At 47.6% G+C, this 27,253-nt stretch overlaps 1 protein-coding gene across 1 annotated transcript in view; it reads right to left on the reverse strand.

The window, feature by feature from the left end:
* Window positions 1–369: 369 nt before the first annotated feature.
* The window catches only part of WNT2 (Wnt family member 2), a 281,520-nt gene continuing 254,636 nt past the window's right edge, over window positions 370–27,253 (reverse strand). Inside the window, exon 4 of the mRNA XM_069627940.1 lies at window positions 370–981. Coding sequence (XP_069484041.1) covers window positions 752–981 — 230 coding nt within the window. The 3' untranslated portion in view covers window positions 370–751. The remainder of the gene's footprint in view (window positions 982–27,253) is intronic.

Consider the following 27,253-nt stretch of genomic DNA (forward strand, 5'->3'; position numbering starts at 1 on the left):
CAGCCCTCTTCTGAATAGAGCTTGTGGCACACATTATGGCTGTCACGTGGTTGCATTTGCCCTAGACCGCCTTCGGGACACTGAGGTGTAGATCTACCAGATCAACCAGAATCACGATTGCCCAGAATTAGAAGGTTGCTGAGGGCCCACTCCTGCAGAAGTGGTGTGGTACCCACCATTTACACAGAACCCTAGACTCATGGCACATTTTGATCTACTGTGAACTCTGTCTACCCTGCAAGGAGCTAATGTCTAGATAACCCCGTTCTCTGATGACAAAGCGGCTAAAACCACCATCAGAAGACTTGTTGGTGCATGTCTATTTTCCTGGGTCGTCGTTTTCTTGGCTCTTCATACTCATCTCCGACTGATGCTCGCTCATACGAATCGTTTTGTATCTTTTTCCATTCTTTCTTTGTAACATGGACAATATTCTGTAATGATTAACTATGGTCAATTCTTTAAATACACTTTTTTTAATGCATACAACTTATAGACCCTTTGCTTCTTGCGTGTGTATCATATATTATTTATGGAAGGGGTCAACAACACATACATACAACACAATGGCACAAAATAAAATGTGCAATCATGTACAATTATATTATTCATAATTCTATAGAAACCTTTGTGTGAAGAAAGTGAAGGCCATATCTATAAAAATCTAAGTGCCTGCCCATTTCACTAGAACATCTCAAAGCGAAGCAAGCGCGTCCAGTGTCTCTGCAAAGTCAAGGACTTGCCAGGGCCGTCATGTTGGGTGTGTCCAATCCGCACTCTTGGGTGCTTTGCAGGTGTGCACATCTGTCGTTTCAAGGCAGTCTCTACAGCGGACAGCACAGCACCAGTGGAACTTGCACTCGCACTTGGTCATGCGAGTGACCCGCGACGTGTCGTAACCTCTTCCACAGCACATCACCTCGCAGCTGTCAAGGCCACGCGCAGAGTGGTTACATGGACGGCCAGCGGTCCCCAGGGAACCTTGAAAAGTAAATGCATGAAAGGATTATTGATTGCAAACACAAACACACATGTAAAGAATAACGAAGCATGCTAACGCATGCTAACGCCCAGGGCAAGATTTACTACTTGGCCAGCTAGATGTCCACGTATCTCAGTTATATCACTAGGACATGCACTGAAGCAAACTAGGAGACCTGCAGCAAGTCACAAGGCCTTTCAGAGCTACAGATGAAAAGCCAATCAGCCACATTTACTCCCTACAAAACATAAAAAGGGATTAAAAATACCTCATCACAAAATAGGAAACAACAGACACCCATTGCTATGAATATCTTCGTAATTAATGGTATTATAGAGTACAAATATATTTTACCTACAACAAAAACACCCCCAATGAGAATAGGAATTCATTTTTTGAATTCTTGAAAAATAATAAAACCAGGGAGCAAAACAGACGCTTCAAAATCTGAACTGGAGCCCTGGCCTCGGTTTAGGTTCCCCTCACACAGAGGCATCTGGGCAGCCTCTGATTGACACCAGTGTACATCTTAGGGGTTAAGGTAGCAAGATGTCTGATGCATGCATGAGGTGCCTTGGGCCCTCTAACCATGTCCAGAAATACATCTTAGTGTACTAGGGTGGGGAGAGGGGATTGCAGAGCAGTCAATCAGCACTGCGTCACGGGTCCAGAGACCCGATGCCACCCTTACTGTGCTGCGTGGAAACCAGGGCTTTTGAAGCAAAGTTTCAGACATGAAAAACCTCAACACACTTCCGGGCACCGCTCTGCAAGAGTAGTAGGACTTAAAAGCACTGGATTTTTTAAAAACACAACAATAGAAAACAACCCCTTTGTTGACTTACAAAAAGACAGTCAAAAATCTTCACAATTGCTTAATTTCCAGCGGTGCTGAATTCCAAAGGGGCGCGGGCAGGTGGATGGCTTCCATTGAAACTTGCTTAGCATTTAGAAGTAACCAGTCCTACAGCCCTAACAGCAAGGATTTCAAGACATCCCCTTATTTTCATGATATGAAGGACAATGTTACCTCATAACAAGTGGAAAGTACCAAATAGCAACCTTTCAGTTCAATGGCCGCCTAACAACCTTCAAGACGAGCACCAATTTGCATTTTATGGACACGTTCACACTACTATGGTTACTTCGGTAGATGCTTTAAAAAGGTCTCTTTTTGAAGGTTCATTGTGTGAATAATATTCTGCTCTCCTACACTTCTCGTGGCCAGCAGCATTATATTTTTCAAAGTACACATTCAGTATCATTGCTTTCAAAAGAGCATCTAGAAGATTCCAGATAAGCACACATCTTTGCATGCGGAAATCAATTTTCATTACATAAGTAACTGAGAAATTGCTCGTTCCACAAAGTATACAAAGGTGATGAGGAAATCCAAAAGCAACAGGATTTTACAATGCATCACACAAGCCCGTGCATCTAACTTTCCTCGGAATGGGCACACCATTATTATTTATTTATTTGGATTTGTAGAGCGCACGTCAGCCCGGGGACATCGTGGCGCTTGTTACAGACATATCTTAGTTGCATATACATGAGTAATACATAATTTACAGGAGCAGGTATGACATCTGTACACATTTACAGTGCAGTATATTTACATAGGTCAGCGAGTGTCACATATTATTGTGCAAGGAAGGAGGTCTTAAGTTTCCTACGAATAATCGGGAGTGAGTTCTCCGCTCTAATGTCTGCAGGTAGAGCGTTCCAGGACTTGGTAGCAATGTAGGGGAAGCTTAGGCCACCGGCTTTGGCTTTTTTGATGCGTGGGATCTAGAGTAAGTTGGTGTATTGCGTCCTGGTGGGACGTGAGGAGGAGGGTTTGGAGATGGTCTCTGATAGGTAGGACGGGCGGAAAGAGAGGCATTTGTGTGTGAGGGTGAGGATTTTGAGTGTGATCCGCTCTTTGACCAGGAGCCATTGGGCTGAGTGTCTGGCCTGGGAGATATGCTCTCTTCTTGGGATGCTAAGAGAGGCCCGGAGAGCATTGTTCTGTGTGACTTGTAATCAGTTTAGGTTTTTTGCCGATATGCCTGGTAGGAGGGCATTGCAATAGTCCAGTTTGGCTCCAATGGTTGCTCTGGCTATTGAATGGCAGTTAGGTTTTGAGAAGTATGGCTTGATGGCGTTTAAGTTTGGTGGTATGCTCAGATGAGGAAGTGATTGTGCTGACTTGTATGGTCATTGATAGTGAGGAGTCTAGGTAAACTCCCAGTGTCTTGATAGCTGTGTATACGGGGATGATGGAGTTGTCAATGGAGAAGTTGGCGTACAGTTTGTCCAGTTTGTCTAGGGTGCTCTGTTGACCTAGTATCATGATTTCAGTCTTGTCTCCATTAAGGCAGAGGCCATTAACTGTCATCCAAGCCTGGATGATGGAGTAGATCGTGTGGAGTGCCTTGCCGTCTTCGTGGTATGATCCTGAGAGCGGTAGTACTTGTGTGTCGTCCGCGTAGTTCGTGTACGTGATACCATGTGAGTCGGGTTTGTCAAAGAGAGGCTTAGTGAACAAGTTGTAAAGTGTGGGTGCAGTGCAGGATCCTTGAGAGACCCCGCAATGGATTGTAGTGGGTGTGGCGTTAGCAGTGTCTGAGAAGACTTTCATGGCTCTTCCCTCGAGGAAGGAGGTGATCCAGAGAGCTGATTCTTTAGAGAAATTGTATGAGTGTGTGAGGTAAGGGTCTTGTGATCAACCAGATCGAATGTGGCTGAGAGATCTAGGAGGAGCAGTAGGGCTGGCATGATTTGGGTGATCTGACTCTTCACATCCACCAAGGGCTGTTTCGGTGCCGTGTCCTTTCCGGAAGCCCGAATGCCTGGTCCCTAGGATGGAGTGGGTTTCCAGAAAGTGTTGAATTTGCCAGTGTACGGCTTTGTCCAGTAATTTCAAGAGGAATGGCACTGTAGTTATCGGTCTGTAGTTGTTGGGTTGTAGGGGTTGAGGGTAGGTTTTGTTAGGAAGGGGCGGACCCAGGCCTCTTTGAGGCTAGCTGGGATAATGCCTGATTTAAAGGACGCATTGGTGAAGGCCGTAAAGAGCGACGCAAAGAAGTTTGCGCAGTCTTTGATGAGCTTGGGCGGGCATATATCGCCTTTACAAGGGGAGGGTTTGAGATTTTTTAGTAAGTTGATAACTTCTGGTTCAGTGATGTCCCTGAAGGAGAAGTCAGGTATGGTGGGCTTAGACGAGGCAGGTGTGGAGTTGGCAGGCTTGGTTCCTGTCTGTTGAGGTAATGCTTTGCAATGGTCTTTGATTTTCTTTTGGAGAAGGTCAATTTTGTGTAGCATGGCAGCTTGGATACTAGCACACCAGGCTTCATCTTTGATTATTTCATCAGGTGTATTGTGGGGGAGATGAGCCGTTTAAAAATGGCGAAGATTTCTTTAGAGTGCGATTTGGCATTAGAGATTTGTGTGTTGAAGGCGTTGGCTTTGGCAGCGGTGATGTCTGTTTTGTATTGGTGGGGAGATTAAGTTGAATTTGTTTTTGGCACTGCTGCAGGGGCTGGTTTGCAAGTTTTTTAGTGCTTCTCTTTTGCGAGAGCGCATTGAGTGCAGTTCTTCAGTGAACCAAGAGTTGGTGTGTAGTGATTTCTTATTTTTTTTCCATTCAAGTGGTGCTATTTCATTAATAGCTTTATTGATGACATCTTTGTAGATGTCTGCTAGGATATTGGGGTCATTAGCGAAAGGGGGTACTAGTTTGGGGGTGTTGAGGTAAGGGCGCAGGTTATCCTCTTTAAGCTTTTTAGAGCTTCTGACTTGTGCAGCGATAGCAGGGGTCAGGGTTTTGTGGTTTTTAGTGATGTGTGTAGGAGCTTTACTGCAAGCCTTCTCAATTCTCTGGAAAACATGGAGTACGCATTAGGGACTTCCACGGTGTGAGCAATCGTTGATGAACTGGTCCTAGCCGCCATGAAAAACAACCTAAAGCCAACGTGGAGGAAGCCCATGGTCTTTGGGCAATTCAAAATTCAAATTAGAAACTAAAATAGGCAGGATCACAGTCTGTTAATGGCCGATCAAGCTGAAACATGGGAACTTCCTCATATCTTAAAATGGAAGCTCTTGATGCACAGCCCCACGCGGTATATTCCCAGTGATCGAAGCATTCATACCAAGCCACGTCATCTTGATATTAACAACAACTGAATAGTGATGGAATGTTCTCATAAGCAGTTCTTCCATTTACTCCACCCAAAAGCACAGCAGTAGTAATCATAGCCTTGCAAACCATGTCCAGGTTTTATGTAATGCAGGCTGTTACCGGGAAGAACATTTGAACTCTCCGAGTAGGGATTTTCATTGCAGTTGTATTGTGACCCAATCACAGTCTACTCAAACAAGAGGACCTCTGCCTTACAGCCAAAGCTTTTCTGCCATCTTTAAAACAACAAAGCCTCTTCTTGAGGAAAGTCAATACCTGGGAGAGGAGAATGGTGGAAAGAAGTGTGTGCAAATGTGAACACATGACACTGCTAGCCCAGCAACAGCAATTATTGTCAGATCTTTGGGACTTCCTGACGACAGACGTGTTCCTTTAGATAGGTATGGAAACACTCTAGAATAGGGAAAGCTAGGCTGTTTAAAATAAAAGTAATTTGCAAATGTCCTCAAAGAGTCAGATTCCTTCTTCCGACCCACCACAATGCCTAATCCAACCTGTTGGCAAAGAGCAGTGCTAACACAAACTTCCTATGAGAAGAAGTCCCACAGATTCCAGATGTATTCTATTACATGTGCACATTTATTTATCCGGTCTATGTTATCAGACATTCGAATTCGGACAGTTTCCCTTATTGTTTATGGAAAGGGAAATTCCATGTCTAGTCAGTGCCCATGGCCTTCCACATTCTAATGGCCCTGAATCAAGGCCACATAATGTACTTTTACATGATCAGTAAACTAAGTGTTCCTAGGTGGCTGCCTATATATATATATATATATTCACAATAGAAGGATACACTGATCCATATAGTCTAGCTTGCCCATTCCTGCTGCTACATCATACCACCTAGTCTGCATATTGGTTTTTGCTATCACTTTATGAATGGAATATATGTTCTCTGCTCAATAGGTACATACATTAAAAATGAGAAGCTGCTAAAATTATTCAGTTAACGAGGTCAATGACTGACAAGACCTGCGTGTAACTGGAAGGTCAAAGTTTCAAATTCCAGCAGGTTAAGTCAGTCTTTTTCCCTTCTGATATGTTATGTTAACAGGTGTTTATACTGTGTCAAATTACGACTTTAGCAATAAAATGAGTATCAGCAAAGTAATATGAGAAATTGCAGTTAGATAAACAAGTTTAAGAATCAAAAGAATAGTAATGTCATGTGAGGAATAATGTCCTAGCATTGCATCTTTCATAGATTCACATTCTGTGAATAGATTACAAAGCAGTACCATATAACCATAACGGGCGCAAGCAAGCTCCTTGAAGAAAACACTTACCACAGGAGACAGTGATCGTACGCAAACAGGTTATGTAGAACCGCCTGCCCGACTCCAGACTCTGCCACAGAATCCCAATCGATGCAATAAAATCTTGTAAAAGTGGTTGCTGTCCTGCAGATGTCTAGCAGAGGAGCCCCAGAGAGAAAACCTGTTGTGGTGGCTATTGTCCTGGCCGAATGAGCCCTGGGTCTGCCAGGGAGAGAAAGCCTGTCTGCTGATGACAGAAAGAAATGCAGGATGAGATCCACCTGGCAATGGAAGACTTGGCGAGTGCCTTGCCTACACCAGAGTGACCGAATGTCACAAAGAGCTGAGTGGTCTTTCATAATGACTGTGCGAGCAACGTAGTACTTTAAAGCACGCATGGTGTCTAAGGAATGTTTAGATCACTCTGCAGAAGAAGCAGGGGATCCGAGGAAGACCGGTAACACCACTGGTTTATTGAGATGGGGTGTGGAAGGCACATTGGGCACAAAAGACGGGTTAGTGCGTAAAGCCACCTTGGACTTGTGGAAAGTCAGGTAGGGTGTGTGTGATGAATCCCAGAGTATGTTACTGCTCCCATGGGGGGTGGGGCGCTTTCTTTGAGGCCAGGGACGTGAGGCTGCAACCCGATAGTGCCCCAAGGGGTCGTACTCACCAGTTGGATCTCATGAGAAGGGAAGCTCTCCATGGGACCAGAGACTATATCCTTGGGAAAACGCATTATTTACCCCCTCCATCTGTCCCCTCTTTCCTCTCATCCCACTCAGCCCCTTGTGATCCCCCACACCTGTGTATCTCTCTAGAGTAGAGGACTTCATTCATACAAATTCTACTGGGACGAGAAAGAGTGAGGCTTACCCAGGCAGAGTGCATACAATCACTGGTACACAGAAGATCAGGCAAGGAGGAAAACGCCCACCATGGAACCAACATACGTGGTACAGTTTGCTAGAGGCAGCCCCAATGATAAAAAGCAACAACGACTCCATACCTTGTCAAACCAGCCCTGGAGGCGTGAGGAACCAGATGCTGGTTCCGTGGTGTGACACCTGAAGAGAAGCGAACGAGACGCTGCTGAGGAGGGATGAGTGTCTCCAGTAGATTATCCCCGAAGCCAAAGCAAGGAGAATGTGCGCAGATGATGACGTGAGAGAGAGCCTGCCGCTGCGGCACCGCTGAGGACAAGGCACCGAACGCGGAAGCAGCACTGAAGCCCCGCTCTACTCACACCCGACCAGCAACAACATTTCCCGAAGGTAGGGAAAGGATCGTCCCGACTGGTGGGACACGAAGGGGGCCAAACAGATTAAAGAGACACGTACCAATATCCTGAGAGGCAGAAAGGGATAGCGAAGGAACTGTAAAAACTGGAACAAACTTTACAAAATATTCTATGTTGAACAGTACCTGGCAGGACCCACCTAAGAGACAAAGAGGGGTGCAAAAAGCTAGGACAAGGGGTTTAGAACCCATAGTCAAAAGAAGAGATATTTTCTGGAATTCTAAGATCTACTGTCAAGTCTGGCAGGATAGCAAACCAGACTTGATGCTACATTTGTGAGCAGGAGAAAGAACATGTGAAGAAACTCTCCCTTGATACTTAGGAACTGTGTTTTGTGATCAGAAGGTCTACAGTCATGTCTGGCAGGATAGTGCACTAGACTGGATACTATGTGTGTCAGCTGGAGAAAAGAATAGGGGAAGAGTCCCCCCTGCCCCTGATACTTGGGAACTGTGTTTTGTACATGTTTGGAAGAGCATTTAAGATCAAGAACTTTTAAGTTAACCAATCACTTATGTTTTCTCATAACAAACTGAACATTTGAATCTGTATCTAGAACGAGAAGAGCCTTGTTCTGGATCATGAAGACACCCTGTTGTTCTTTAGATTGTAAGGGACGGAAATAGGTTTGGACACAGGACGGCGGCTTTGGACATCCTGACAGAGTCCTTAGTCTTTTTTGTTGAGGTAGGGCACCCGCTCATAGAAATAGGGCAAGATAGGATTCTCCTTTTCTTTTTACTTTTATATAAATAAAAGTCTTTGCCAACAAACATGCCACCACTGTGTCAGACTCGTACTTCTGCACCCTTACAGGTGCCTTGCAGGAAAGCGCTTCGATCTCGGATACCCTCCGTGCTGATGTGATGGCGACTAGGAAGGCTGTCTTCCAAGATAGAAATTTGAGTGAAGCCTTGTGCATTGGCTCAAACGGAGGTCTCATGAGTCTTGACAGAACCACATTTGGTTCCTAGCTGCCAGGCGTCTGGTAGGTGGAAAGGAACGAAAGAGACACTTGAGAAACTCCTTGACTAGCCAGTTAGACCAAAGGGAAGGTGTGTAAGGAGATCGGGTGTAGCGGGACACTGCCACGAGGTGCACCTTAATGGAGAAATGCGCTGAGCCAGCTTGCGCCAGAGATAGCAGGTAAGGTAAGATGTCCTTTGGCTGAATGACTAAAGGGTCCAGTCCCTGCGTTCTGCACCAAATAGCTAATTGCATCCATTTGCTCTTGTAGCAGGCAAGCGTAGATGAGGCGTGGGCACGCATCAGAATGACTCTGCAGTCTTGAGGCAGTGGTGTAAAGCCACATTCTAGGAGAATACAGGAGCTAGGCCGTCAGGTTGAGCGGGGCTGGTTTGTGATGGAAGACTGCACCCTCATCCCTGGAGAGCAGATCTTGCAGAGGAGGAAGCATCATCGGGCGCAGGGGTCAGTGAGAGGAGGTTGGAGTACAAGAACTGTCTTGGCCAGGCAACACCAAGATCAGTCTGCACTGATGTTGCCTGAAAACGCTTAACACTCCCGCCACCAAGGGTATCAGGGGGAAATATACAGGAATGTCCTCTCCCTGGGGAACATGAAGGCATCCCCCCAGGTTTTCTGGATGCGGTAACCTACGGGCAAAGGCCACACACCTCTTGCTCTCTTAGGTGGCAAAAGGTTGATTACTGGAGTTCCCCAATGATGGGAAATCCAGCAGTGCAGAGACTACTGGCGCTCCCACTTGTGACAGGAGCCGAGTTCCCTGCTGAGGGAATCTGCCACTGTGTTCTGAACACATGGAAGGTGCAAAGGAATAAAGAACAAGCAGTGTTTCAGTGCTCAGTGCCGCAGCGATTGTGCTTTCGCCGACAGGAAGAGAGATCTGGTGACTCCCTGCTTGCGTACATAGAACACTGTGGTGGTGTTGTCTGTAAAGATTCAAATCACCTGAACGTTGACATTTGGGTAGGAAGGAGTTGAGCGCCCAAAAGAGAGTGTACAGCGCCAGAAGGTTGATATGGAGAGCCTTCTCTTCCTCCGTCCATAAAACCCATGAATGTAAGCTTGCTGTGTGCGCACCACAGCCCTCCAGGGAGGCATACGTCGGGACAGTGACTTGGTGAGGGGGCAGGCGAACAAGGTGAGCTCAGACTAACCACCAGAGCAGTGTCTTCCTGAATTGCTGTGTCAGTGTGATTTTTACCTCCCAGGAGCCAGAGATTTGCTGCCAGCTTGCACTGAGGAACTCCTGCAGATGTTGCGTGCGGAGCCTGCAGTGCTGCAATAAGGGGATGCAAACAGACATCATCCCCTGTTTGGGACTTTAATAGGCCGACAGACACGGTCAGCATCTGGGAGAGCACCTTGGTGGAGAGGGGGGGATTGAACCCTCTCCTCTGAAGGAGTGGCCCTGCAAGAGAGCGTGTCCAAGCGTGCCCACTAATAGAGAGCCTGCTGAGATGGAATCAGACAGGATTTGGGATAGTTCACAGAGAACTCTAGAGATCGGTCTAGGAACTGGTACACATGTGCGCCAAATTGGCACAGATGAGCCACTACTGGGCTCAGGCATTTGGTGAAAACTCTTGGTACTGACCTGAGTCCAAAAGGTAGAGCCTTGTACTGGTAGTGGCAACCTGCGACCATGAAGCGTGAGTAGCGACAGTGGCTAAGGATGTGGAAGTATGCGTTCTCTATGTCCACGGATGCTAGAAAATCCCCTTCTTGCTGCTGGGACAGATCTTGTTGCAGGATTACCATTTTGAAAGTTTACTCACACCAAGAGAGAGCAACCTCTATAAAGTGTATAGTGTAATAGCAGTCATGCAAGATGGGGGAAACAGGACAGTGTGTCCGAGTGGCATCCTCAGGTGCGTTACTGATGAGAATGCTGCACTATGATGCAAGACTTCCTTATCAACATGGTCCTTTCCGACTCAAACCAACAGAGGGTAACCTCTATAAGGTTATAGTGTAATAGCAGAGTCATGCAAGATGGGGGAAACAGGACAGTGTGTCCGAGTGGCATCCTCAGGTGTGTTACTGATGAGAATGCTGCACTGTGATGCAAGTCTTCCTCAACAACATGTTCCTTTCCTACTCACACCAAGAGAGAGCAACCTCTATAAAGTGTATAGTGTAATAGCAGAGAGCGATACAAGATGGGGGAAACAGGACAGTGTGTCCGAGTGGCATCCTCAGGTGTGTTACTGGTAAGAACCTCTATAAAGTGTATAGTGTACTAGCAGAGAGTGATACAAGATGGGGGAAACAGGACAGTGTGTCCGAGTGGCATCCTCAGGTGTGTTACTGGTGAGAACCTCTATAAAGTGTATAGTGTAATAGCAGAGAGTGATACAAGATGGAGGAAACAGGACAGTGTGTCCGAGTGGCATCCTCAGGTGTGTTACTGGTGAGAATGCTGCACTGTGATGCAAGTCTTCCTGGTCCTTTTCTTACACCAAGAGAGAGCAACCTCTATAAATTGTATAGTGTAACAGCAGAGAGCGATACAAGATGGGGGAAAAGGACAGTGTGTCAGAGTGGCATCCTCAGGTGTGTTACTGGTGAGAACCTCTATAAAGTGTATAGTGTAATACCAGACTCTAATTCGGATGTTAGAAGATTGCCTAAACATTTAATAAAGATGAAATAGCACCTTTGCGGTATTGGTAGTTTCAGATGTTAGTTCAATTTTGATTTTAGAACTGTATTGATTTTTAAAAAGTTCGAATTTATAACGTGTCCATAATGTGTTTTTACTAGACTGCATTGGTTTTAGTATTGTACTGAGGTGTGTGGAAGAAATCTTACCCGCAACTCGGGGGAAACTGAGGCATTTCCCGGCATACGTTAGTGTATGTGAGGAAACACTACGTTTCCCAGCTTTCCAGGGGCCGTACGCTGGCTCTGACGCATCAAAGAAAGCGCAGCAGGCTATAACTGGCTGCACGGTAGCACAAAGCGCAGATGCGAAGCCTGTTATAGGCCTGTTAGTGGCGTTTGGCAGGAAACTTTGCCATTCCGAAATTAACAATGGAACAATAGTTGTAAGGAATAACAGGCGAGAACAGTATAAACTCTTAGTATAATGGGTACCAGGAAACAATAGTAATAGGATAAGCTATTTGAATATGGAACTAAAAGAGGTGGGGAGCGAGGGAGGAACTATATCCCTACGCACTCTACACAAAGTTAGGAATTTGGGGATTGAAAGGATTAAGAGAACGGAATCTATATGTACAAAAAGTCATAATGGGGCACAAATCTTTAGAGTAATGCTACTCAATGTTAGATCAGCTGTGAAGTATGCAATAGAGATTCATGAGCTCATTTTATCGCAGGATTTGTACTGTATATTCTTGACAGAAACATGGTTCAATGAGGCCTCACAGGCTATGAATCACCTCCGAGTTTCACAAGGCTACTTCATACAAAATATCAATAGAATAGGAGGTGGTATTGCAGCTATTGTGAGAGCACCATTGAAACTATGGCATTTGCAATCCCTAGACTGGGATGATGACACCCAGATGGGGCATGCCTGTATTCAGTGTACACCAAGCAAAACCATAAAAATCCTGTTTGGATATCGATCACCTGGCGCAGCACGGGCTTTCTTGGATGATTTAGAATTATTCTTGGCAGACACGGGGAGTACGCATGACGAGTTGCTATGTTTGGGGGATTTTAATATATGGGCTGAAGACATGACATCCGTAGATGGTAGAGGATTAAGGGAGGTTCTAGATCCCCATGCACTGGAACTTCTAGTATCATCTCCATCACATTGTCAGGGCCATGGTCTTGATGTCCTGTTATACCGAGGAGAGATAATTCATTATTTAGAGACAATCCCAGTATCATGGACGGATCATTACGCCAGAGTATTTGAACTGACACTGCCTAAGAAAACTCTGGAAGCCCATACGGATAATCGATTGATCATCTCTGTAATCCAAAAGATTTCTTTAAGATCTCAGGGGAGGCCCTGAAACAGGCTTTGGCACAGATTGATGATGCTCTTCCATGTGTGGAGTTCTTCAATAAAGGCACGGCGATCATGGCCATGCTATGTAATCCACAGGCCCCTCTGCAACAAAAAAAGTTAGGAAGTTTACTAGACCCTGGTTCTCGCCAGATCTGGCCAAAAAAAGGGGACAGTTGCCATCTTTAGAGAAGAAATTGAGAAAAAAATCGTACAGAAAGCAACTTAGAACTGGTTAAGAGTACCCGAAGAGAATATGGAAAAGCTATTTTTGAAGCCAAATCGAAATTCACAATTAGGAAAATTAACAAGTTATGAATAGGCCACGGGAAGTGTACGCAGTGACCTCCCAGTTAGTAAATCCTGGGTGTGCATCAGCAGCGCCAGAATCATCACAAGTACAGGCGGATGCTTTCAATAATTATTTTATAGATAAAATAGAGCTAATACAAGGAAAGATCACGGAAATTAAACCGTTAGATCTCCAAGAGGACCTGGAGGTAACAGAGGTGACCAGACCAGAATGTATAGGGACTCAGACCAATGTAGAGAGGGATGGAGCCCCCGATGTAGATATTGGGGTGGACCAGAAGTTATTTGTGTTCACCGAACTATGAGGAGAGGGTGTGTTCCCTGCTCTCTGCTTTGAAGGCAACTAATGATGTGCTTTTTGTTATTCCATCTTCAGTAGCCAAACGAATAGCACCAGATATCACCCCATTTATTACAAAATTTGTTAACAAATCTCTTACATCAGGGGTAGTATCACAGATTCTGAAGGAATCTGTGGTTACCCCGCTGTTAAAAAAAATAAAACAACCTAGACCCTCAGAATTTTCAGAATTATAGACCAGTAGCAGGACTGTCATGGCCATCTAAAATCTTGGAGAAAATTGCGATAGTCCAGCTGCAGGAACATGTCGATCAAGAGAATTTGCTGGACCCGCTACAATCCGGATTCCGACCAGGTTTTGGGATGGAGACGGTGTTGTTGAGGGTCTGGGATGATCTAATGGAGACAGCGGATCAGGGGGACATGTGGTTGTTGGTCATGTTGGACCTGTCCGCCGCTTTCGATATGTTAGACCACGAGATCCTATTGAAATGCCTGAGGGAAGTAGGAGGGGTGGCGGAGCAAGCCCTTCAATGGTTTGAATCTTTTCTCACCAGAATAAAACAAAGAGTTTGACTTGGAGATTTCTTGGCAGACTCTGTTACAAAACTGTGGAGTCCTGCAGGGATCCTCACTTTTCCCACTGCATTTAATGTGTATGTCAAATTACTCATGGACATCCTGGGGAAGCACTGCATACACTTCCATTCATATTCAGGTGATACTCAGGTGTTCATGAGGATACATAACTTAGAGGAGGCATATGAGAAAGTGGAACGGTGCCTTCAAGAAATACAGACCTGGATGTGTGCCAATCAAACAGCAAAACAGAAGTGGATGTATTCGCCTCAAAACACGATCTGCAACATAGGGAGCAGTTTCAATCACCATGCTTCCTGGGGACACAGCTGAATTTCGCTAAGAAAATTAAAAATGTGGGCTGTATCTGGGAGGATAATATGGGATGTGGAGCTCAGGTTAGCGTGAAGGTGCAAGCAGCATTCCACTCATTAAGCTTACTAAGACATATCCTACCATTCATTGTGAATGAAGATAGAGCGGTGGTTATTGGCATACTGGTCAACTCACGACTGGATTATGGAAATGCACTGCTGTCGGGTATACAAGCTTGTCAGCTGCGAAGATTGCAAGTGGCCCAAAACGCAGCAGTTAGGCTAGCGTATAGCGTTAACAAAATCAGCCCCAACCTTTAATCTAAGAAGAGCTTTACATTGGTTGGCAGTAAAGGAGAGAATTGAGTTAAAAGTTCTTTGTCTGGTATTTAAGTGTGTCAATAAGACAGGGCCAACATACTTATCAGATCAAATCAAGAGGCATGTTCCAACTCGGCAGCTGCGCTCAGTAGATCAGAATCTGCTTCAGATACCACGCACTAGGTAAGTGAGCAAAGGGGACTGTAGATTTGGAGTCTACGGCCCAAGAGTATGGAATAAACTGCCCAGAGAAATGTGTTATATTAAAACCCTCCCGGCATTCCACAGGGCCCTGAAGACTCATCTGTTTTGTTAGAGATTTAGGATCTTAGCTAGTGCAAATCAATCTCAATTGATTAAAAGTGGATCAAGGCAAAGATGAACGGTAATAGATACACTAGCGCCCAATTACGATTGAATTTGTCCGGTGCACGATATAAAAACACTTCAAAAATTCAAATCACTGCAAATTCAGGGAGTAATACAAGATGGGGAAAACAGGACAGTGTGTCTGAGTGGCATCCTCAGGTGTGTTACTGGTGAGAATGCTGCACTGTGATGCAAGTCTTCCTGGTCCTTTTCTTACAGCAAGAGAGAGCAACCTCTATAAAGTGTATAGTGTAATAGCAGAGAGCGATACAAGATGGAGGAAACAGGACAGTGTGTCCGAGAGGCCTCCTCAGGTGTGTTACTGGTGAGAATGCTGCACTGTGATGCAAGTCTTCCTCATCAACATGATCCTTCCCTACTCACACCAAGAGAGAGCTACCTCTATAAAGTGTATAGTGTAATAGCAGAGAGCGATACAAGATGGAGGAAACAGGAAGCGTGTCCGAGAGGCCTCAGGTGCGTTACTGGTGAGAATACTGCACTGTGATGCAAGTCTTCGTTATCAACATGATCCTTCCCTACTCACACCAAGAGAGAGCAACCTCTATAAAGTGTATAGTGTAATAGCAGAGAGCGATACAAGATGGAGGAAACAGGAAGCGTGTCCGAGAGGCCTCAGGTGCGTTACTGGTGAGAATACTGCACTGTAATGCAAGTCTTCGTTATCAACATGATCCTTCCCTACTCACACCAAGAGAGAGCAACCTCTGGAAAGTGTATAGTGTAATAGCAGAGAGCGATACAAGATGGAGGAAACAGGAAGCGTGTCCGAGAGGCCTCAGGTGCGTTACTGGTGAGAATACTGCACTGTGATGCAAGTCTTCGTTATCAACATGATCCTTCCCTACTCACACCAAGAGAGAGCAACCTCTGTAAAGTGTATAGTGTAATAGCAGAGAGCGATACAAGATGGAGGAAACAGGACAGTGTGTCCGAGTGGCATCCTCAGGTGTGTTACTGGTGAGAATACTGCACTGTGATGCAAGTCTTCGTTATCAACATGATCCTTCCCTACTCACACCAAGAGAGAGCTACCTCTATAAAGTGTATAGTGTAATAGCAGAGAGCGATACAAGATGGAGGAAACAGGAAGCGTGTCCGAGAGGCCTCAGGTGCGTTACTGGTGAGAATACTGCACTGTGATGCAAGTCTTCGTTATCAACATGATCCTTCCCTACTCACACCAAGAGAGAGCTACCTCTATAAAGTGTCTAGTGTAATAGCAGAGAGCGATACAAGATGGGGGAATTAGGACAGTGGGCCTCATTACATGGTAGGCGGTAAGGGCACCGGTACCGATAAACCCTTACTGCCTTACTACGAGGTCCCTTTGCGGGACCCGACCTTAACGGCTGGTGTAGACCAGCCGTTAAAGTTGGGACCCGCAAAGGGACCTTGGTGCTAATTACGGTACCACAATTTGCGGTACCGTAATTAACTCCTTCCCCATTCCCATTGAGCCCTATGGGGCAAAAATGGGAATGGGGAAGGGCCATGGAGAAAGGGGAATTACCGCCCCGCCAACCTTGGAATGGGGTGGTAATTCCCCTTTTCTCCATGGTGGTACCGGTATGGTACCGGCGGCAACCATGGTGCTAATAGCAGATTCTTCCCAGCACCTAGACTTCCAAAGAACACATACACCCATATAAGAGCTACTAGCTTGCAGTTTGAATCCACTGGTATGAAGGCCTCACTTCACCGACCATGCTAATAGCACCATGGTTTACTTCATAACGTGTAATGAGGCCCAGTGTGTCCGAGTGGCCTCCTCAGGTGCGTTACTGGTGAGAATGCTCCACTGTGATGCATATCATGTCGTGCATATCGAGGCCTTCCTTTCAGACAGGTGCGGGATAGCAGTTTTTACTTTTCTGCATGATACATGAAGCATGAATTTTAACAATGCAAAGATAGGGGGAAAAGCAGAGGACTGCAGGAGGAGTAGCAGGCATAAAGACAAGTAACGTAAGTGCGGTACATTTCTTCCTTTCCAACTGGCCGAAGTGCTGCAGTTGGTAAACTACCATATGGCAACAGTTGGTCTTTACTTAAGAAATGCTTCCATTTTCACCATGTCCATTTCATACCACATTCCTCCTATTATAATAATGTATGTTGGGCTGCTTCCTCTCACCTCTAAGCGCACATTTCATGGTGGTCAATGTATCGAGCCTGTCAGGGATTTGGCACTTTGCTGGGTACCGGCCGGCGCCGTGTGCGAGAGTAGTGCTAGTCTGGCGAGCTGGTCACACATTCTCTATTCTCTGCATTATAAGTCATCGCAGGACTACCGGTGGTATATTTCAGTTCTGAGGCGTTTACGTGCTTCTCGCGGAAGGTATAGGCGAGTATTAATTTGCCAAGTGCAGCGCATGTCTGCCCGTATGTTACTACTAGGCCTGGGGAAAATATACGCTAACTGTGAGACAGCTTAAAAAAGTGTAATCACTTGTCATTTTAGATTTTAGACATGTATTCCTGCTGGCTGCAAACTATTCCCCACATGTACACGGCTCCGCTATGGCAAGGTCTCAGCAACCAAGCAGGTTATCCATGATTTTTATACAGTGCCCATAACCGACTTAACCATCCCTTGGCGCTGTCATGCACACACCAGAAGGCCTAACAGATAAAGGGAATTTATAGAAGCTTGATGAAGCAAAGAAGTGAGAGTCCATGGCGCAGTGCGCACTTGAGAACTCCCTGCCCAAGTAAAGGGCCTGACTCCTACGGTTACACAATAAAAGAGGGGTGTAACGCAAGAGCTTCCGGGGAGAGGACCGAGGGGGGAGGTTAGGGAAATAGATGGCAGGAGCTGTCTATGGGTGTCAGGACGCAGGGTCATCTTATTGATTCTCCGGAAACCTGGACAATTGGGGCCCGCATCAGGGAAAAGTCATGCATAAGAGGTTGGCAGGAACCGCACATTCTCATGACTACTTTCCTAAGTTCTTTCCAAGAGAGGTCAGGCGTCCCACACGGAGGACATTAAGCAGATTCTTCCCAGCACCTAGGACATATAGGAGCTAGTAGCTTGCAGTTTGAATCCACTGGTATGAAGGCCTCGCTTCACCGTTACATGGTCATTGATTGAAGGGTGCCATTACTCCAGCAGGAAAGTGCTGCAGAGACAGTCTCTTTTGGTACAAATTCCCTTCTTACACAAAACGTTAAGCCCCTATAGTTTCCAAAGCATTGCAAGTAGGACGGTAATCAAGACTGTACATTATTCACAGTTCTGGATGGTAATGGTAAAATACCTGCCACCCCAATCGCAGCTAAAAATGCACTTGACACAGAATGCTAATTTGAGCCCAAAGTAAAAGGAAACTCATCTTTGCCTGATAGTCAAGGGCGCGAAGCTGCAAGCACAGACTAAGCAATGAGGGAGGAGGCTGCAGTGTCCAGGCAGGCGCAGCTGGGCTTCAGTCTATCAGCATGTGACCAGGGAGTAGAGTACAGGAGGCTGCAGTGCCCAAGCAGGCGCGGCTAGGCTTCAGTCCACCAGCATGGGACCAGGGAGTAGAGTACAGGAGGCTGCAGTGTCCAGGCTGGCAGAACTAAGACTTCAGTCTAACAGCATGTGACCAGGGAGTAGAGTAGAGGAGGAAGAAGTGTCCAAGCAGGCGCGGCTAGGCTTCAGTCTACCAGAATGTGACCTGGGAGTAGAGTAGAGGAAGCAGCAGTGTCCAGGTTGGCGGAACTAGACTTCAGTCTATCAGCATGTGGGCAGGGAGAAGAGTAGAGGAGGCTGCAGTGTCCAGGCAGGCGCAGCTGGGCTTCAGTCTATCAGCATGGGACCAGGGAGTAGAGTACAGGAGGCTGCAGTGTCCAGGCTGGCGCGGCTAGGCTTCAGTCTATCAGCATGTGACCAGGGAGTAGAGTACAGGAGGCTGCAGTGTCCAGGCTGGCAGAACTAAGACTTCAGTCTAACAGCATGTGACCAGGGAGTAGAGTAGAGGAGGAAGAAGTGTCCAAGCAGGCGCGGCTAGGCTTCAGTCTACCAGCATGTGACCTGGGAGTAGAGTAGAGGAAGCAGCAGTGTCCAGGTTGGCGGAACTAGACTTCAGTCTATCAGCATGTGGGCAGGGAGAAGAGTAGAGGAGGCTGCAGTGTCCAGGCAGGCGCAGCTGGGCTTCAGTCTATCAGCATGGGACCAGGGAGTAGAGTAGAGGAGGCTGCAGTGTCCAGGCCTGCGGAACTAAGACTTCAGTCTAACAGCATGTGACCAGGGAGTAGAGTAGAGGAGGAAGAAGTGTCCAAGCAGGCGCGGCTAGGCTTCAGTCTACCAGCATGTGACCTGGGAGTAGAGTAGAGGAAGCAGCAGTGTCCAGGTTGGCGGAACTAGACTTCAGTCTATCAGCATGTGGGCAGGGAGAAGAGTAGAGGGGGCAGCAGTGTTCAGGCAGGCGGAGCTGAGCTTCAGTCTACCAGCATGTGACCATAGTGTAGAGTAAAGGAAGCAGCAGTGTCCAGGCTGACGGAACTAGACTTCAGTCTAACAGCATGTGACCATGGAGTAGAGTAGAGGAGGCAGCAGTGTCCAGGCTGGCGGAACTAGACTTCAGTCTAACAGCATGTGACCGTAGAGTAGAGGAGGCAGCAGTGTCCAAGCAGGCGCAGCTTGACTTTAGTCTGTGACCAGGGAGTAGAGAAGTAGCAGTAGAGTACAGGAGGCAGCAGTGTCCAGGCAGATGCAGCTTGACTTTAGTCTACCAGCATGTGAGCAGGAAGTAGAGTAGTAGCAGTAGAGTACAGTAAAGGAGGCAGCAGTGTCCAGGCAGGTGCAGCTTGACTTTAGTCTGTGACCAGGGAGTAGAGAAGTAGCAGTAGAGTACAGGAGGCAGCAGTGTCCAGGCAGATGCAGCTTGACTTTAGTCTACCAGCATGTGACCAGGGAGTAGAGTAGTAGCAGTAGAGAGTACAGGAGGCAGCACTTTCCAGGCAGGTGCAGCTAGACTTCAGTCTACCAGCATGTGACCAGGGAGTAGAATATAGTAGCACTAGAGTACAGGAGGCAGCATTGTCCAGGGAGGTGCAGCTTGACTTTAGTCTACCAGCACGTGACCAGGTAGGCGAGTAGTAGCAGTAGAGAGTACAGGAGGCAGCAGTGTCCAGGCAGGTGCAGCTTGACTTTAGTCTGTGACCAGAGAGTAGAGTAGTAGCAGTAGAGTAGCAGAGGCCGCAGTGTCCAGGCAGGCGCAGCTAGACTTTAGCCAAACAGCATGTGACCAGGGAGTAGAGTATAGTAGCACTAGAGTACCGGAGGCAGCAGTGTCCAGGCAGGTGCAGCTAGACCTCAGTCTACCAGCATGTGACCAGGGAGTAGAGAAGTAGCAGTAGAGTACAGGAGACAGCAGTGTCCAGGCAGATGCAGCTTGACTTTAGTCTACCAACATGTGACCAGGGAGTAGAGTAACAGCAGGGTAGAGGAGGCAGCAGTTTCCAGGCAGGTGCAGCTAGACTTCAGTCTACCAGCATGTGACCAGGGAGTAGAGTAGTAGCAGTAGAGTACAGGAGGCAGCAGTGTCCAGGCAAATGCAGCTTGACTTTAGTCTACCAGCATGTGACCAGGGAGTAGAGTAGCAGTAGAGTAGAGGAGGCAGCAGTGTCCAGGCAGGTGCAGCTAGACTTCAGTCTACCAGCATGTGACCAGGGAGTAGAGTATAGTAGCACTAGAGTACCGGAGGCAGCAGTGTCCAGGGAGGTGCAGCTTGACTTTAGTCTACCAGCATGTGACCAGGGAGTAGAGCAGTAGCAGTAGATTACAGGAGGCAGCAGTGTCCAGGGAGGTGCAGCTTGACTTTAGTCTACCAGCATGTGACCAGGGAGTAGAGTACAGGAGGCAGCAATGTTCAGGCAGGCGGAGCTGAGCTGAGCTTCAGTCTACCAGCATGTGACCAGGGAGTACAGCAGTAGCAGTAGAGTACAGGAGGCAGCAGTGTCCAGGGAGGTGCAGCTTAACTTTAGTCTACCAGCATGTGACCAGGGAGTAGAGTACAGGAGGCAGCAATGTTCAGGCAGGCGGAGCTGAGCTGAGCTTCAGTCTACCAGCATGTGACCAGGGAGTACAGCAGTAGCAGTAGAGTACAGGAGGCAGCACTGTCCAGGCAGGCACAGCTAGACTTTAGCCAAACAGCATGTGACCAGGGAGTAGAGTATAGTAGCACTAGAGTACCGGAGGCAGCAGTGTCCAGGCAGGTGCAGTTAGACCTCAGTCTACCAGCATGTGACCAGGGAGTAGAGAAGTAGCAGTAGAGTACAGGAGACAGCAGTGTCCAGGCAGATGCAGCTTGACTTTAGTCTACCAACATGTGACCAGGGAGTAGAGTAACAGCAGGGTAGAGGAGGCAGCAGTTTCCAGGCAGGTGCAGCTAGACTTCAGTCTACCAGCATGTGACCAGGGAGTAGAGTAGTAGCAGTAGAGTACAGGAGGCAGCAGTGTCCAGGCAAATGCAGCTTGACTTTAGTCTACCAGCATGTGACCAGGGAGTAGAGTAGCAGTAGAGTAGAGGAGGCAGGAGTGTCCAGGCAGGTGCAGCTAGACCTCAGTCTACCAGCATGTGACCAGGGAGGCGAGTAGTAGCAGTAGATTACAGGAGGCAGCAGTATCCAGGGAGGTGCAGCTTGACTTTAGTCAACCAGCATGTGACCAGGGAGTAGAGCAGTAGCAGTAGATTACAGGAGGCAGCAGTGTCCAGGGAGGTGCAGCTTGACTTTAGTCTACCAGCATGTGACCAGGGAGTAGAGTACAGGAGGCAGCAATGTTCAGGCAGACGGAGCTGAGCTGAGCTTCAGTCTACCAGCATGTGACCAGGGAGTACAGCAGTAGCAGTAGAGTACAGGAGGCAGCAGTGTCCAGGCTGGCGGAACTAAGACTTCAGTCTAACAGCATGTGACCAGGGAGTAGAGTAGAGGAGGCAGAAGTGTCCAAGCAGGCGCGGCTAGGCTTCAGTCTACCAGCATGTGACCTGGGAGTAGAGTAGAGGAAGCAGCAGTGTCCAGGTTGGCGGAACTAGACTTCAGTTTATCAGCATGTGGGCAGGGAGAAGAGTAGAGGAGGCAGCAGTGTTCAGGCAGGCGGAGCTGAGCTTCAGTCTACCAGCATGTGACCATAGTGTAGAGTAAAGGAAGCAGCAGTGTCCAGGCTGACGGAACTAGACTTCAGTCTAACAGCATGTGACCATGGAGTAGAGTAGAGGAGTCAGCAGTGTCCAGGCTGGCGGAACTAGACTTCAGTCTACCAGCATGTGAGCAGGAAGTAGAGTAGTAGCAGTAGAGTACAGTAAAGGAGGCAGCAGTGTCCAGGCAGGTGCAGCTTGACTTTAGTCTGTGACCAGGGAGTAGAGAAGTAGCAGTAGAGTACAGGAGGCAGCAGTGTCCAGGCAGATGCAGCTTGACTTTAGTCTACCAGCATGTGACCAGGGAGTAGAGTAGCAGTAGAGTAGAGGAGGCAGCAGTGTCCAGGCAGGTGCAGCTAGACTTCAGTCTACCAGCATGTGACCAGGGAGTAGAGTATAGTAGCACTAGAGTACCAGAGGCAGCAGTGTCCAGGCAGGTGCAGTTAGACCTCAGTCTACCAGCATGTGACCAGGGAGTAGAGAAGTAGCAGTAGAGTACAGGAGACAGCAGTGTCCAGGCAGATGCAGCTTGACTTTAGTCTACCAGCATGTGACCAGGGAGTAGAGTAGTAGCAGTAGAGAGTACAGGGGGCAGCACTTTCCAGGCAGGTGCAGCTAGACTTCAGTCTACCAGCATGTGACCAGGGAGTAGAATATAGTAGCACTAGAGTACAGGAGGCAGCAGTGTCCAGGGAGGTGCAGCTTGACTTTAGTCTGTGACCAGAGAGTATAGTAGTAGCAGTAGAGTAGCAGAAGCAGCAGTGTCCAGGCAGGCGCAGCTAGATTTCAGTCTACCCGCATGTGACCAGGGAGTAGAGTAGTAGCAGTAGAGTACAGGAGGCAGCCGTGTCCAGGTAGGCACTGCTGGACTTCAGTCTACCAACATGTGACCAGGGAGTAGAGTAACAGCAGGGTAGAGGAGGCAGCTGTTTCCAGGCAGGTGCAGCTAGACTTCAGTCTACCAGCATGTGACCAGGGAGTAGAGTAGTAGCAGTAGAGTACAGGAGGCAGCAGTGTCCAGGCAAATGCAGCTTGACTTTAGTCTACCAGCATGTGACCAGGGAGTAGAGTAGCAGTAGAGTAGAGGAGGCAGCAGTGTCCAGGCAGGTGCAGCTAGACTTCAGTCTACCAGCATGTGACCAGGGAGTAGAGTATAGTAGCACTAGAGTACCGGAGGCAGCAGTGTCCAGGGAGGTGCAGCTTGACTTTAGTCGACCAGCATGTGACCAGGGAGTAGAGCAGTAGCACTAGAGTACCGGAGGCAGCAGTGTCCAGGGAGGTGCAGCTTGACTTTAGTCTACCAGCATGTGACCAGGGAGTAGAGTACAGGAGGCAGCAGTGTCCAGGCAGATGCAGCTTGACTTTAATCTACCAGCATGTGACCAGGGAGTACAGTACTAGCAGGAGTGTCCAGGCAGGCACAGCTAGACTTTAGTCTACCATCATGTGACCAGGGAGTAGAGTAGTAGCTGTAGAGCACAGGAGGCAGGAGTGTCCAGGCAGGTGCAGCTTGACTTTAGTCTACCAGCATGTGACCAGGGAGTAGAGTAGAGGCAGGAATGTCCAGGCAGGCGCAGATAGACTTTAGTCTACCAGCATGTGACCAGGGAGTAGAGTAGTAGCTGTAGAGTACAGGAGGCAGCAGTCTCCAGGGAGGTGCAGCTTGCCTTTAGTCTACCAGTATGTGACCAGGGAGTAGAGTAGTAGCAGTAGAGTACAGGAGGCAGCAGTGTCCGGGCAGATGCAGCTTGACTTTAGTCTACCAGCATGTGACCAGGGAGTAGAGTAGTACCTGTAGAGTACAGGAGGCAGCAGTCTCCAGGGAGGTGCAGCTTGCCTTTAGTCTACCAGTATGTGACCAGGGAGTAGAGTAGTAGCAGTGGAGTACAGGAGACAGCAGTGTCCGGGCAGATGCAGCTTGACTTTAGTCTACCAGCATGTGACCAGGGAGTAGAGTAGTAGCAGTAGAGTACAGGAGGCAGCAGTGTCCGGGCAGATGCAGCTTGACTTTAGTCTACCAGCATGTGACCAGGGAGTAGAGTAGTAGCAGTAGAGAGTACAGGAGGCAGCAGTCTCCAGGCAGGCGCAGCTAGATTTCAGTCTACCCGCATGTGACCAGGGAGTAGAGAAGTAGCAGTAGAGTACAGGAGGCAGCAGTGTCCGGGCAGATGCAGCTTGACTTTAGTCTACCAGCATGTGACCAGGGAGTAGAGTAGTAGCAGTAGAGTACAGGAGGCAGCAGTGTCCGGGCAGATGCAGCTTGACTTTAGTCTACCAGCATGTGACCCGGGAGGCAAGTAGTAGCAGTAGAGTACAGGAGGCAGCAGTGTCCGGGCAGATGCAGCTTGACTTTAGTCTACCAGCCTGTGACCAGCAGTAGAGTACAGGAGGCAGCAGTGTCCAGGCAGGCGCAGCTTGACTTTAGTCTACCAGCATGTGACCAGGGATTAAAGAGTAGTAGCAGTAGAGTAGAGGATGCCCCACTGTTTTGCTATTTCAACAGCTCATGTCAACGTCCCAAATAGTCTTCATTTAGCAGTGGATCTCATTAATTTAAACAAACCGGGCATACCTTTCTTTGCATGAGATCATACTAAAAAGAGAATAGGGCAGATGCATTTTTAATCCATGGCCTTCCATAATTTTGCTGACATGGACCCTTTGAGAAGGGGCAGAGGTTATGTGGTCTATTGCCCGAGTATCAAACTTTGAGGTCAGGCAAGCACAGAAGCTGTGCTTCAAGCTCTCACTGCTCCACAATCCTCGTTTCCCTAGCTCACTGTGTCTTATTTTTCTGAATGTGGATTACTTAGCCGTGTGTTTCATTTCACGCATACAAGGTTTGATAGTGTTGCTTTGTATACAGCGCCAAGAAGCCACTAACTGCATATGTGGCACTTTCTAAATGAGTCCGTGTTACTAACCCCTGACACATCCAGTTTTACCCTCATACTAGCGCCGTGTCCTTGGCCTGACGAACAATGGTTTTTCAAGTACATAAACCAAAGTTGACCTTTCAAATCTATCTGCCATTATCACTCGCTGGGTAGGCATGTGTCTATCATTAGCAAGTCTTGGTGACATGGAGCCCAAGGAGGCACACATGCTGCAAGCAAGACCCTCTGTGCCTGCTCAAAGCCCCATCCCACGCATGTGCCATGCCCACGCCACACCACTGCAGGGGCCCCCTTCTGTCATTCTTTACTATGAGTTGAGTCGTTTTAAATCTGCTACTGCATTTGGGGTTCCTGTGGCGTGGACAGGCGCGTCCCCCAGACTCCACTGCATTGTTCTGTGCACACTTGGAAAAGTCTAACTCTCTGGAAAGAAGTTGGTAGAAACAGATTGTCTTAGAAAAGCTTTACCTAAAGGTATGGTAACGCACCAAAGCACCACCATAGTAGTTTCCAAAGGCCGCTCCTTGTCCATAACATAGTGTGCTCCCACCCGCCTGTAGAAGTCAGATCTTAGTCTGCTAGGGAGGGGAAACGGGGAAGAAGGGCTCAGATTAAGGGAGGCACTGCTTTGCAATAGTGTGGTGCAATGCTCGTCGGTCCACTATATATGGATTATCTTCTAGAGAGATGCAACACCGAAAAGTATGTATTTGAGGAATTTATAAAGCACAACATTCACCAAAGGGCATCTTGGCGCTAGGCCGCAGACGGCGAGAACTATCAAGTGACAGCCTTAGAACAGGTACCTTTTTAGAAACCGCCTGAATAAGAGGTGTGATGCCTCATGCAACGAAGCACCAAAGGCAGCGAATTTCAAAGTTTAGCGCCAATGACCGAAAACTCCTGGCACACAAACACGCGCACGCTGAGCACAAAGAATCAACACAAACAATCATGTGCCAATCGCAACGCCCGAGCAGTGATGTAAGGACGGACCTTCACCTGTAAGTATACAGCGCCTATTCCATAGAAAGCATGATGCCCCAAACAAAGGGAATGCCCCTTGCCACAGGAAGTCCGTGCAGATGAGAATAGCAAGGAGCCGAAGTATCCAATCTGGCTCCAGTGTTCTACAGAACCCGAGGTCGGAGTAGAGGGTAAGCAGACTAGCCTAAAAAAAGAGCATTACAGTAATCCAATGGAGATAGGATAAGAGTGGCAAGCGCTTGAGCCCTTAACCAAGCAGGTATGAAAGGAGGGACTTTATGGAGAATTCTAGGCTGAAAGTGGCCTTTCTGACATGCAGCACTGGTCCGCCTCTCAGCCGAGAGAGTGGCAGAGATGTTTACTCTCAGATCCTTCACCACCGACACAGGAGTAGGAAAAGGGACAAGTGAAGGTGGCCAGAAGAGCTGTGGCCGAATGTGATGGGTTAATAAACCTACTGGATTCCCAAGCAGTTTTGGAAGGATTATCGCTTAGAGATCAGGTAGTGCTGGGTCTACGAAGGGCTTGAGAGCATGATTGGACAATGCAGGCCGATATGTAGAGTTAAAATACCTGCAGTGTCTATTTATGGGACCACATGTATATCATAACGTATACAGAGAAAATAAACTTCAAAATACACTCAATCCTTCGAGGCTCAGTCTCTGTACTGGCTGCGGCCATCTGATGATCAGTACTAAAGGATCACTGGGCAAGGCGAATGGCATTTGGTCTACAGTGTTTGCCTTAGTCTTGCGTGACTAGTTCCAGGCCCCCTAAAGTCTACTGTGGATGTATCATTCTGTAAAATTCCTTAAAGTGGAGAGCTGGTCAAACTAGGGTTTCTCCCTATGGGAGTTCAACCCAGACTGTTTTTGTTAGGGATTTCCAGACTCAGTAAGGTGAAACCCTATATGCTGTGGTGGAGTCCAGCAACACTTCTGCTCACACGAGAGGCACAACACCTATCGAGCTGGGGCCAATAGGGTGTTCGGGTGTGTTATAATCTTGCTCAGTGGTGCCAGACTGGCGTGCACATGGAGATTTCTCCTCTCTGAAAGAGCTAAAACGTGACTGTATGGCCTCCTCAGTGGGACCAGTCTGTAGAACAGGTGAAACGGCCGTGTCCGTTCTCAGGAGAGGGGCTCCCACATGTTTGCAAATGATCTAGCACTGTGTGCTTCTTGCCCAAACAAGGCTTGCAAACATGACCTAATATTTTTGTTAAGGAACCATTAACATAAGACGCAGTAGAGGTTTGTTGCTCAGACATGATTACATCACAGGTCTCAAATTACTTCATCATTCAACGTAAAACGGTCATATGTC

The sequence above is a fragment of the Ambystoma mexicanum genome, chromosome 12, assembly GCF_040938575.1.
Source record: "Ambystoma mexicanum isolate Mex_15411 chromosome 12, UKY_AmexF1_1, whole genome shotgun sequence".
NCBI classification, from domain to species: domain Eukaryota; kingdom Metazoa; phylum Chordata; class Amphibia; order Caudata; family Ambystomatidae; genus Ambystoma; species Ambystoma mexicanum.